The sequence below is a fragment of the Salvelinus alpinus genome, chromosome 4 (genome assembly GCF_045679555.1).
Source record: "Salvelinus alpinus chromosome 4, SLU_Salpinus.1, whole genome shotgun sequence".
In the NCBI taxonomy this organism is placed as follows: domain Eukaryota; kingdom Metazoa; phylum Chordata; class Actinopteri; order Salmoniformes; family Salmonidae; genus Salvelinus; species Salvelinus alpinus.
The window spans coordinates 54,938,683-54,950,471 of NC_092089.1; the positions used below are offsets into that span (position 1 = coordinate 54,938,683).

The 11,789-nt window shown below is 43.2% G+C and overlaps 1 protein-coding gene across 1 annotated transcript; it reads right to left on the reverse strand.

Moving 5' to 3' along the window:
- Window positions 1–244: 244 nt before the first annotated feature.
- LOC139573970 (terminal nucleotidyltransferase 5A-like) lies at window positions 245–5,630 on the reverse strand. Its single transcript, XM_071397995.1, has 2 exons — window positions 4,908–5,630; window positions 245–4,288 (listed from the first exon to the last, which is right to left on the reverse strand). The coding sequence occupies exons 1-2, from the start codon at window positions 5,331–5,333 to the stop codon at window positions 3,509–3,511; spliced, it is 1,206 nt and encodes a 401-aa protein (XP_071254096.1). The 5' UTR covers window positions 5,334–5,630; the 3' UTR covers window positions 245–3,508.
- Between the last annotated feature and the right edge of the window lie 6,159 nt (window positions 5,631–11,789).

Sequence of the window (11,789 nt, forward strand, 5' to 3'; positions counted from 1 at the left end):
TTAAAAGAGATGCCCTCTCATGAAAAAGAAGCCTGAAGTCAGTTGCCTTGATGGGCAGACCATTGAGGCCAAGCCTGGACATTGAGCGTTGGGGGGGGGGGGGGGGGTGGTTTGGGGAAATAGCCTAACGCTAGACAGGAACAATCAGAATCTAGATTGAGCAGACAGTTGAGTGTCATCGTCGACACAATTCAGTCACAGACTCCACAAGCATCGTTACAAACAAGAAACTGAGATGAAAATGTGGGTTTCAGGTTTTTTTTTAATGATGAAAACATCCTTTATCTTCGAAACAGACACATTTACAAGATCTGCAACAAAAAAAATGTAAGCTGAGAAATGATATTTTGCGACCTGATTACAGATTCCAAAGCGCTGCAACATGGTAGTGTCTGATACAGTTATAAAAATAACAATCATAAAAAATACATATGAGGCAGGCTCTTTCTTTTTTTGTCGGTTTGATTGAAAAAAGACTGCATGAATAGGAGGTGAAACGTTGAAACAATGCATACAAGACTATGCAGTAACCCATAGTAGCCTGTGTGTTGCTTGCTAACTACATGGTAGACTGGTGTTGGCTGAGCTGTTCTGAGCCAATTTCACAGGGTGAGAAGAGATGAGAATACACACCGCCTGCACGATCCAGACAATATCATCAAAATGTACACAGTCAAAAAGAAAAAATGCAAGACCAGAACGTGTGAAATAGCAAAATAGAGAAAAAGGAGTCTACAGAATGATTTGAGTAGAGCACATTTTTCTCTGTTCTCTTGACCACCCAGGTTACAGTCACACAGTGGTCACCTAAGCCGATTCACATCCCCTATGGAGTGCCTCCGCCCTGTAGAACTCCATTAGATGTCCATTCACTCTGTCCCTAAGGGAGCTGCATTACAGCTTACACACTATGGGAGTGAGGGGAGAGGAGAGAGGACACGAGTAGGATCTCACCAGTGGAGACAAAGACAGTAGTTTCCTTAAGATGTCCTAAAGAGTTGTGACATGACCCATTTGTACACTAGTGGGAAGCCAGGAATCCCACCCACAGTGAAAACACTGTTCATTATTCTCCAAAGATACACACTTTAGATTTGTATAGTGCACACCGATGTTGCTATTTTTAATAACACTGTCTCAAGACCCACAATACTGGTGATGAATCATCATTCATTTTTATCTTCATGTCAAAAATCAATTCCTAGCAGTTCCTATCAACATGTTATGTTTAAAAATGGCATTAGAGAAACTGAATTAGCATGAGACAGTATTTCCCCATGGGCTTGGAACTTACAGCATAGCAGTTAGATCATGTAACCACTGCCTAACCTAGCCTCAATTAACAGGTCATTTACAGTTATACCATGGCAGTGCACCAACCCAGAGAATGTTATCAAAGCTCAGAAGGCATGCGTGAATATCTGTTTAGTCCCACAGAGAAGAGGCCCTGACACACAGAGGTAATGATAATAAATAGTGCTCGGCTTAATAGGCTACCTCCCTAAAGTTGTGTTGTGTGTACCAGGACCCCTCTCTCTCCTGCCTATTCTCTCTGCTTAGGTCCTCTTAAAGGTGGGAGAGAGAAGTATTACCACTGTGCTTGTCTGTCTGTGGTGAAAGCAAGACAAACCCCTTCACCATCTGCACCTATCTCCCCAGCCCAGCTCCCTGCCTCTCACGTTTTCCTCTGTACCTCACTTGCACTCCTTCACAAGTTCTCTTCTTTCCCCCCCCTACAGCTCAATATTTGTACTTCAATATAAAAACAACACATCCTCAACCTCGCTCTCCATCGACAAAAGGCAGAACACTCATTCAACATTGGGCAAGAAGCTGATAAACATTTGGCACAAGATTTTCTGGTAGGTATGCAGCCGACCCAAAGCGAGTGCATGCACTACAAACACAGCCCAGCTAAGTTCAACCTCTTCGGCAGCTGCGTAATTCCCTGCTAGGGTGTCTCGGCAAATATCATCCTAGAAGGCAGCACAGGAACACACACCGACTCTCTCTTTGCCTTTTCGATCCGTTCTGTCTCTTTTTCCATCTGTATTTATTTTTCCGATCTATTTCTTCCGACAAAGGTTTGTCAATCCCTCAGCCTGCTGTGAACTTGCTACAAAAGGTGAGTTAAAAGATAAACACCCCTATACAAAATACAGTAAAGTTTAAACCACGTGAAACTGAATATACAGTAATCCATATGAAATTGAAACAGTCGACATGAACAACGACAAAACAATATTAAACAATCTCTGTACATGCACTATGGCACAAACTAATATTCCTGTGGCGTTTGTTTGTCTGAAAATGACTACGGGAGAGCAACAGAAAATAGTGCCCTAGCCTCTGTGGCTTCAACACACCTATGAGGAGGTACTGCTGTTATTAATTGGAGCTGAAATGTTTAAAATATCAGCAAATGTTAACGCAAGGTCTTGCATCAACCTGTCAAACTACTTTGTACAAAGTACAGCAAAGCCCCATCTCTCCCTCATTGACTAATACTCTATGACTGCAAGGGGATATGTTGTTTTCTTCCAAAAAATATGACATCAACACGGACTGTACCAGGATTTCACGGTTACATTCACAAGCCACTGGGGTGCTATTGTCTTGTGTGCCTGACGAAAATCAAACTGGATTTATTCACAAAATGATATGGCCTGCTGATCATTATTCCTCTACCTATACTACTGATAGGCGTTAGGCACTTAAAACACATGTTCACATATACAAATATAGATAGCATTATACATTATTTTTCTTCCCCAACAAACTTGGGTATTAAAAACAATAAATGAAAAATCTTTGGTTTGTAAACACACGTTCATATCAATCATTACTAGTTAAGGTGTAGTTGTTGTCATTCAAAGCTTGTGATGATATCTCACCAGAAATTTAGTTTTATGGTGCTCTAGTAACCCCTGTGTTGCTGGGACATTGCCCAGCACGCGTCAGGGTGCAAGCCACACACCCCTCAGAGAGCAAAGGGGCCGGCATCCTCCTCACAGCCATGGAGGCAGCTGGAAACCACAGGACACAGATGCAGCCACACATTATTGTCTGTCTATCGCTCAATCCAACTGCCTTTTCAGTTTGCAACAGAGTCAGTCAATCCAGGTCAGTGTCAATGAAAGTATTGCTGCTGCTTTCATTCTTGTCCATCATTGTTTGCATTGTATTGGGCAAAACCCCATCCCCATACTTCCCAAGGTTGGGTTAGGTGTCGGACAGGGTGGCATTTTCACAGTAAACTGTCCTGCCATTGGTTTAAGACGGACCTCACAGGAGCTGAGACCCAACTGTTATTTTCTTCCCCCCATCACTCTCTAACAGAACATGACTAAATTCAATTCAATACAGGTTGGTGAGTCATGGGGATACCTTTTTTCTCATTCATTTATCTGAAAAACACTTTACAGTGAGTCACCCCAGTGATTCAGCCTCTGTATGAATGAATCACTCGCCCTCCCCCTCTCTCACTCCTTCCTCTCCCTGTGCTGTCTCAGTTGCAGGGTAGCCAGGTGGAGTAGGCATGCTGCTGGCAGTGGAACACGGGCTGTACCTGGGCTATGTAGTAGTTACTGAAGTTACCATCTGCCACGTAAGCGGCTGGCTGGTAGTAGCAGGTGACGTTAGCCACGTTTGGGATGACGTTCTGCTCGGCCAGCACGCGCACCGCCAGCATGGCGATCAGCCCCAGGGTCTGCCGCCTCTCATGTCCCATCAGGCACACCGTACTCTCGTTGACCACCCCATGCAGGGTCATCAAGTAGTCGTACTTGCGGTCCTCCAGGCCCACAAAGTGGTTTTGCAGGTAGGACTCCAGCTTGCGCTGCTGCTCGCTGATATCCGAGAAGTCGATGAAGAAGCGCGAGCACATGTAACGCTGCAGGGACTTCATCTCTGTCTCGGAGTCGGCTTGGAAGCCCCTTACCAGCAGGTGACAGTACTTGAGCAGACCGCCGCCCCGGATCTCCTCTGGGTTGCGCGTGCAGATCACCTTCTGGCGGAGGTGGTCGAGGGCAGCACCAAAGTCCCCAAACACACTCTCGCCCACGATGGTGGGATGGAAGGTCTCGGCCATGGGGTTCTCAGAGCATTCATAGAACAGCAGCAGGGAGTCCAGCTTGATCTGGAAGGAGTCCACGCTGAATTCAAACTGCCGCCTCAGAGAGTCTACGAACTTGAGCTCCACGTTCTTTCCTCTGTTGTTGGAGAGGGAGATGAGGCTCCAGCGGTCTGAATCATTGCACACCTTCACCATCTTCTGCACATAGGCTTCCTGTCAGACAGAAACACACAGGGGAAATTAATCTTTAGCTCCAGTTGCCAATGGATAGAAATACTGTATGCATACTTTATAAAAGGACCTTTGCTCAGTTAAAATGAATAACTGTGAATGGATTTAAAAAATACTGTACACATACTATATAAATGCTTTTGCGCCACTATGATCTTAAACAAATAACTGTCATGGATATAAATACTGTAGTCTACTCCTGATCTGAATCCAATTAAACCGATACAAGCACTAAATCAGGAACAGTTCATCTTCTATAGCGCCACATAAAGATGTATAAATGTGATTACATTGGCACATATTTTCTTTGCATCTTTCTGTAGCCTACAATAAGGGGCAAACATTGGCTGCCCTATCTATGGAACTTAGGTGGCCGAGGAAACAGGATCCGCTTTAAAATGGGCTTACTGCAATCCTCTTAACTGGATAAAATCAACATTATACTATCAGTCAACTTGTCTTATTGTACTTTGAAATAACATGCACAATGATGTGCAAAAGGGCGAAGGTGAGTAAAAGTAGCCATATTCATAAATTAAATTGATTTCTAAATAGCCATTTGATTTATTTCAATAACTGTTGATTGGAAAATGTAGCCTACCTTTAAAGTCAATGGTGATATTTTTTGCTTATTCACCCCGTCAGGTAAGAAGTCCAGGAGACAGTCCAAAACGATATCCTTCACAATCTGAAAATCACTTTCCCCTTTCATATCCGCGCAAAAGATTAGGTCAAGGTCCTTGTAGCCCAGTCCGCTATCCTCATGAAGAACGTGGCTTGCAGCAGACCCGTTTAACCGTACGTCCCGGACGTGGATATTCCTCTCCTCCATGCGACTACGCACCACCTTCACTATTTGTCGGGGTTTCATCTCCAAAGTGGGGAAGTTTCCACGGCCGTGGATGGGAATGGTCTCGGTCAGGATGGCATCAAGACGCTGCACTTGTTCCCAGCCGAGAACGCTGATATTGCTGCTTTCAACCTCAGTTATAGGACTAGCACCAGTGCAACTATGTTCTTCAGACATTGTGGAGAAAATTAAACGGCAATTGACTATGAAGTTTCTTTAGAGACAGGTCCGTATCCAAATGTGGATTTTACGCGCAGTGACAGTGGGCTATAGAGGGGCAATGTCACTTCATCCACATCGGTATCTTCAGTCAGAGTGCAGTACCTCTATATTATACTGTAACATAAATCAAATCAAGGCGAAATAGGCTACTCAGTGCGCAGTAAAGAAATGACAGCCGCTAACTCCCGTTGACTCGCGTGTCTTTTGTCGTGAGATGAGGGAGGACAGTAAATAAGATCTTCTCTCAAAGATAGTCGTCACTTCTGCCTTTTTCCTTTCTTTATAGAGCGTGAAACGTGTCCTAGTCGGTTGTCACTCAGTGCATCCGAACTGTGCGCATCACCGTCTTTGGAGCTTGTTGGTATACTAGGAGTTCTGAGTTCGGGCTGTGACTCCATCGCCTAAGGCACGCCTATGATTTTTTAATTTGCATGAATACGCACTTGGCAAGTTTTGCAGCGATCAGCCCTCTGTGGAATCCCGTGGATTGTGACGCGCAACTTCTAAATATTTGATTCCCTTTTCGTCTCCAATAAATTCTTAAAGGTTTAGTTTGGCTACTTTTGTTTTCCAAAGTTAACCGTTACCTATCCATTGTGCTTGGCTTGTGGGCGTCGCTTCTCGCTGAAAGGCAGGTACAGTTTTAGGAATGTCACATGCTATGTACAACCCCCCCCCCACCCCCCTCCCCTCCCCTCCCCTCCCCCCTTATTATTTGAACGAAGATAATTTAGAGCGACATCAACAGCCTGGGGTTACATCCCAGGCTTTGTCGCAACTGGACGTGACCCTCATTATAGGACGGCGAACAATTGTCCCAGTGCCGTCCGGGGTGGGAGAGGGTTTTGGCCGTTGGGGCTTTCCTTGGCTCCTCCGACACATTGGTGCGGCTGACATCCGGTTTAAGCGAGCAGTGTGTTCACCAATTCATACAGTGTGCTCACCAATAGCAAATCGGACTTCTGACTACAACCGCACTATAGCGGCGTTGGCAAAAAGCGGATGTAGCCAGTTATCAGGCATACAGAATTTAACCTAACTTCACGGAAAGAGGGACACCACACAGGCGTTTTCTACGCCTGCTAATGTTACTACAAATAAAATGACAGTTTTGTATATTCTCTTATGAAATGCAGGCACAGTTCATTGAAAATATAATAACCTAATGTGCCCTCCCTTGAGTTGAAATCGCATTATCGCATTAGGCTTTCACTATAAAGAGATGTTATTTTGACTTGCAGGATTTCATTGACCATACAAAAATTGTGGAGCAAAAGCCTACCTTTGAGTTGGCATTGCCATACCGCCCTCTATGGGAAAGAGGAAAAAGTTAGATCACAATCCTAACCAAATCTATGAGTAATTTGAAAAATATCCAGCAACAACATATTGTGAGCAGTGGTGTAAAGTACTAAAGTAAAAATTATTTAAAGTACTACTTAAGTAGTTTTTTGGGGTATCTGTACTTTACAATTTATATTTTTGCCAACTTTTACTTCACTACATTCCAAAAGAAAATAATGTACTTTTTCCTCCATACATTTTCCCTTGGCACCCAAAAGTTCTAGTTACATTTTGACAGGACAATGGTCCAGTTCACACACTTATCAAGCGAACATCCCTGGTCATCCCTACTGCCTCTGATCAGGCGGACTCACTAAACACAAATGCTTTGTTTGTCAATTATATCTGAGTGTTGGAGTGTGCGCCTGGCTATCCTTAAAAAAAAACAATTGAAATGGTTTATACTTTTGATACTTAAGTAGTAGTATTTTACTGGGTGACTCACTCTTACTTAAGTCATTTTCTATTAAGGTATCTTTACTTTTACTCAAGTATGTCCATTGAGTACTTTTTCCACTACTGATTGTGAGTCATAATGTAGAATGACACTTCCTACAGTTTGTCTATTTTAGGGAGCTCCAGTGTTCCTATATTGATATTTACTTGCTGTGTTGAGGAAACGTCATATAAATATGCCACTTACAGATAAATGTTTTCTCCAAGGCAACTTTTAATACAGTGAGTGCATACATTTTTAGTATGTGATCCCTGCATGATTTGAACCCATGACCTTGGCGTTCCTAGAACCACACAGGACCAACACATACCTAATTATGGTTTCCCTAATGCCATTTCCTAAACCAGGCCCCCAAACTCTCACCTCTAAAGAACACTCTCTTTCCTAAACACTCTCTTTCCTAACCTCCAACCCTATTGTTGTTTCTATCAAACAGTATAAGTTGTGACCTGATTTAGTGCCTGGTTAAGCTGTATCTGATCCCAGCCCACATTAAAAAATACTATAGTATACTATAGTATTCACTGTAGTGTTTTGCGTCCGCAAAAACACTACTGTGAATACTGTAGTATTTACTGAGTATTTACAGTTAAGTATAGTATCAATACTATAGTAAAATAAAACTGTAGTATATACTATAGTAATTAATTAAGTGTTTTTGTGGACTATAGTATACTGTAGGATTTACTGTAGTGTTTTTGCAGATGTCACTGCAGTATCTATAGTGTTTTATTATCTTTGACATAGAAGTGGAGGCTTTTTCCTTCAGGAAACCTACTGGAGAAATACTGAGAGAGCTCATTTTCCATAACCTGTAGGTAGGTAGGTAGGTCTGGGGTCTGAACGGATAGTTCAGAGCTTCTGCTCTTTTCTATAACCTGTAGGAAACACAATATATGGTCTATACTTGGCATGTAGGTTTCTCACTAACGTGTGGCACAAATTGCAATGTGGGGGTGGGGAATGTGCAGGGTATACACAATTTAAATACTGTAGTATTTACTATAGTTAAAAAGAGTAGAGTTTTGCAGACATTACTGTAGTATTTACTACAGTGCTTTTTTTGCAGATAATACTGTAGTATTTACTATATTATTCTAAAGATACAACATTATAATTACTACACATGATTGAGGGATACAACAGTGTGTAGTATATTATTCTACAGTATACTTCAGTTTACTATAGAATTCTATAGTAAGTACTTTAATATTCTATAGTCAACTGTAGTCTTTTTTAATGTGGGAGGGGTCTTACCAATGTTGAGGGGACTTTAGCCTAGCGGCTCGGGAAGGCCTGGCTAGCTCAGTGGTCTTATGAATGTGATGGGGACGTGTCCAGCCATAGAAGTTCAGACAATATGAGTTTAGTCCCTGTATGCAACCATGTATTTCTCTCTTCTTGGTCAATATACCCCCTGGCCTGGGCTAACTAGTGTTGTGAATGTGTGTTGTGGACATTAGCGGTCTCTGTTGTCTTGAATCCCTTGTTTTCCCCATCATCATACCCCCTGGGCTTAATGCTCTCTACTGAAGTGTGAGTGAGACAGCTGACACAACAGCACAGTGCTAGTCAGACTCTAATGTCAGTGTCAGACTGAACTTCCATGGCACAGTGCAGCACAGCATGACAGCTAGCATCAGAGAAACACACGCTCATCTCCATCAAACATCAGAGAGAAACCTGCCAAAGCCAAACATATCATATTAGGACTAACATGCTGTGCCATGTCATGGCCGGTCGGGGCAGCCATCAGGGCATCTATCAAGCAGTGCAAAGCCCTGCGTCACTGCTGCCACACAGCCCTGTAAACCCAGTTTATCCCATTTACTCTTAGCCCACAGCAGAGCAGAGATCCCAGAGCCTACCTGCACAGTCACACTCCTCACAACAGGGGGTCAGAGGCAATCGCATTCACATAGATCACTGATCATTCACAATCGCTCCGACATGGCTAGTCCAAATACTTATATTATATTTATATATATTCTTAATTCCATTCCTTTAGATGTGTGTGTTGTTCTAGTCAATGCTATCCTATATTGCTGTATATATACTATTCTATCCTACATATTCTACAGATATACTAAATACTCTATCCACATACATCACATACTATATATTTATACTCCGGACTCCGACATTGCTCGTCCTAATAGTAATACATTTCTTAATTCCATCCTTTTACTTTTAGATCCGTGTGTATTGTTGTAAATTGTTAGATATTACTGCACTATTGGAGCTAGAAACACAAGCATTTCGCTACACCTGCAATAACATCTGCTAAACATGTATGTGACTAATACAATTTGATTTGATTTTAAGCATTATAGACTTAGATCAGATACATTCACAGCCATATTCCATATGCAACCATATGCACATTATTCGAATCATGCATCTCACTCACGCTTTTTCTGGGATAGCCAGTTTTTTATTGGTGGACAGTCCAATGAGAGATCACAAGTCTCTCAAATAGCAACTAACATCTGGAAATGTATGTGAGGAGTCAATGTATTTCCCAGGTGTGGAGGTATGGGTTGGCCTTCGTTCAAGAGCTCTGTGCACCAGCCATCTCCACTCCAGCCAAATCAGAGTGGTTGCCATAGAGACAGTAGGTGTATATTCCTCTACAATGGTTGACAGGGGCTGCATAGAAAAAAAAGGATATGCAAAAATTGTCACATTATGCTTTGGTGACTGGAAACATCCTCATTGCATGGACAATCCTGAATTTTATATAATAACAGACAACTTTATCTTCAGAGATGCCATAATCAGTGAGTGCTTTGAAAAGCAGTAGATGGGTAAAATCACTGGGGATGCCAAGCCAGGGGAAAAAATTGCATGTTGTGATAATTGTGTTGTTTGCTCTATAACATGTTAGTTCATATGCCTTGCCACCGTGATATATTTTTTTTTTTACCTTTATTTAACTAGGCAAGTCAGTTAAGAACAAATTCTTATTTTTCAATGACGGCCTAGGAACAGTGGGTTAACTGCCTGTTCAGGGGCAGAACGACAGATTTGTACCTTGTCAGCTCGGGGATTTGAACTTGCAACCTTTCGATTACTAGTCCAACGCTCTAACCACTAGGCTACCCTGCCGCCCCATATAAGCCTAAAGGCAGAGACAATAAGAAGAAAGGGGCAGAATAAATTCAACCACCTTTGTTTCATCACAAAACCAGACAGCAACATCTGTCCACAAATCATATTGCATGTAACAAACAGTTACATGACATACAGCATGGACAATCAAGTTAATGTTTCCGACATTTTCAGACAACTATTTATTTAGAATCACAAAGTTACCGCAAGTCGCAAAGAAAACAGGAGATGCCTCCACTATTCCAGCACAACTTCACATCATCAAATCACCTATGCTTAGTCTAATACAGTGACAATTAAAAGATACCAAAAACAATTTAGTCCAATCAACGTAAACTAAATACACTGCTCAAAAAAATAAAGGGAACACTAAAATAACACATCCTAGATCTGAATGAATGAAATATTCTTATTAAATACTTTTTTCTTTACATAGTTGAATGTGCTGACAACAAAATCACACAAAAATTATCAATGGAAATCAAATGTATCAACCCATGGAGGTCTGGATTTGGAGTCACACTCAGAATTAAAGTGGAAAACCACACTACAGGCTGATCCAACTTTGATGTAATGTCCTTAAAACAAGTCAAAATGAGGCTCAGTAGTGTGTGTGGCCTCCACGTGCCTGTATGACCTCCCTACAACGCCTGGGCATGCTCCTGATGAGGTGGCGGATGGTCTCCTGAGGGATCTCCTCCCAGACCTTGACTAAAGCATCCGCCAACTCCTGGACAGTCTGTGGTGCAACGTGGCTTTGGTGGATGGAGCGAGACATGATGTCCCAGATGTGCTCAATTGGATTCAGGTCTGGGGAACGGGCGGGCCAGTCCATAGCATCAATGCCTTCCTCTTGCAGGAACTGCTGACACACTCCAGCCAGATGAGGTCTAGCATTGTCTTGCATTAGGAGGAACCCAGGGCCAACCGCACCAGCATATGGTCTCACAAGGGGTCTGAGGATCTCATCTCGGTGCCTAATGGCAGTCAGGCTACCTCTGGCGAGCACATGGAGGGCTGTGCGGCCCCCCAAAGAAATGCCACCCCACACCATGACTGACCCACCGCCAAACCGGTCATGCTGGAGGATGTTGCAGGCAGCAGAACGTTCTCCACAGCGTCTCCAGACTCTGTCACGTGTTCAGTGTGAACCTGCTTTCATCTGTGAAGAGCACAGGGCGCCAGTGGCGAATTTGCCAATCTTGGTGTTCTCTGGCAAATGCCAAACGTCCTGCACGGTGTTGGGCTGTAAGCACAACCCCCACCTGTGGACGTCAGGCCCTCATACCACCCTCATGGAGTCTGACCATTTGAGCAGACACATGCACATTTGTGGCCTGCTGGAGGTCATTTTGCAGGGCTCTGGCAGTGCTCCTCCTGATCCTCCTTGCACAAAGGCGGAGGTAGCGGTCCTGCTGCTGGGTTGTTGCCCTCCTACGGCCTCCTCCACGTCTCCTGATGTACTGGCCTGTCTCCTGGTAGCGCCTCCATGCTCTGGA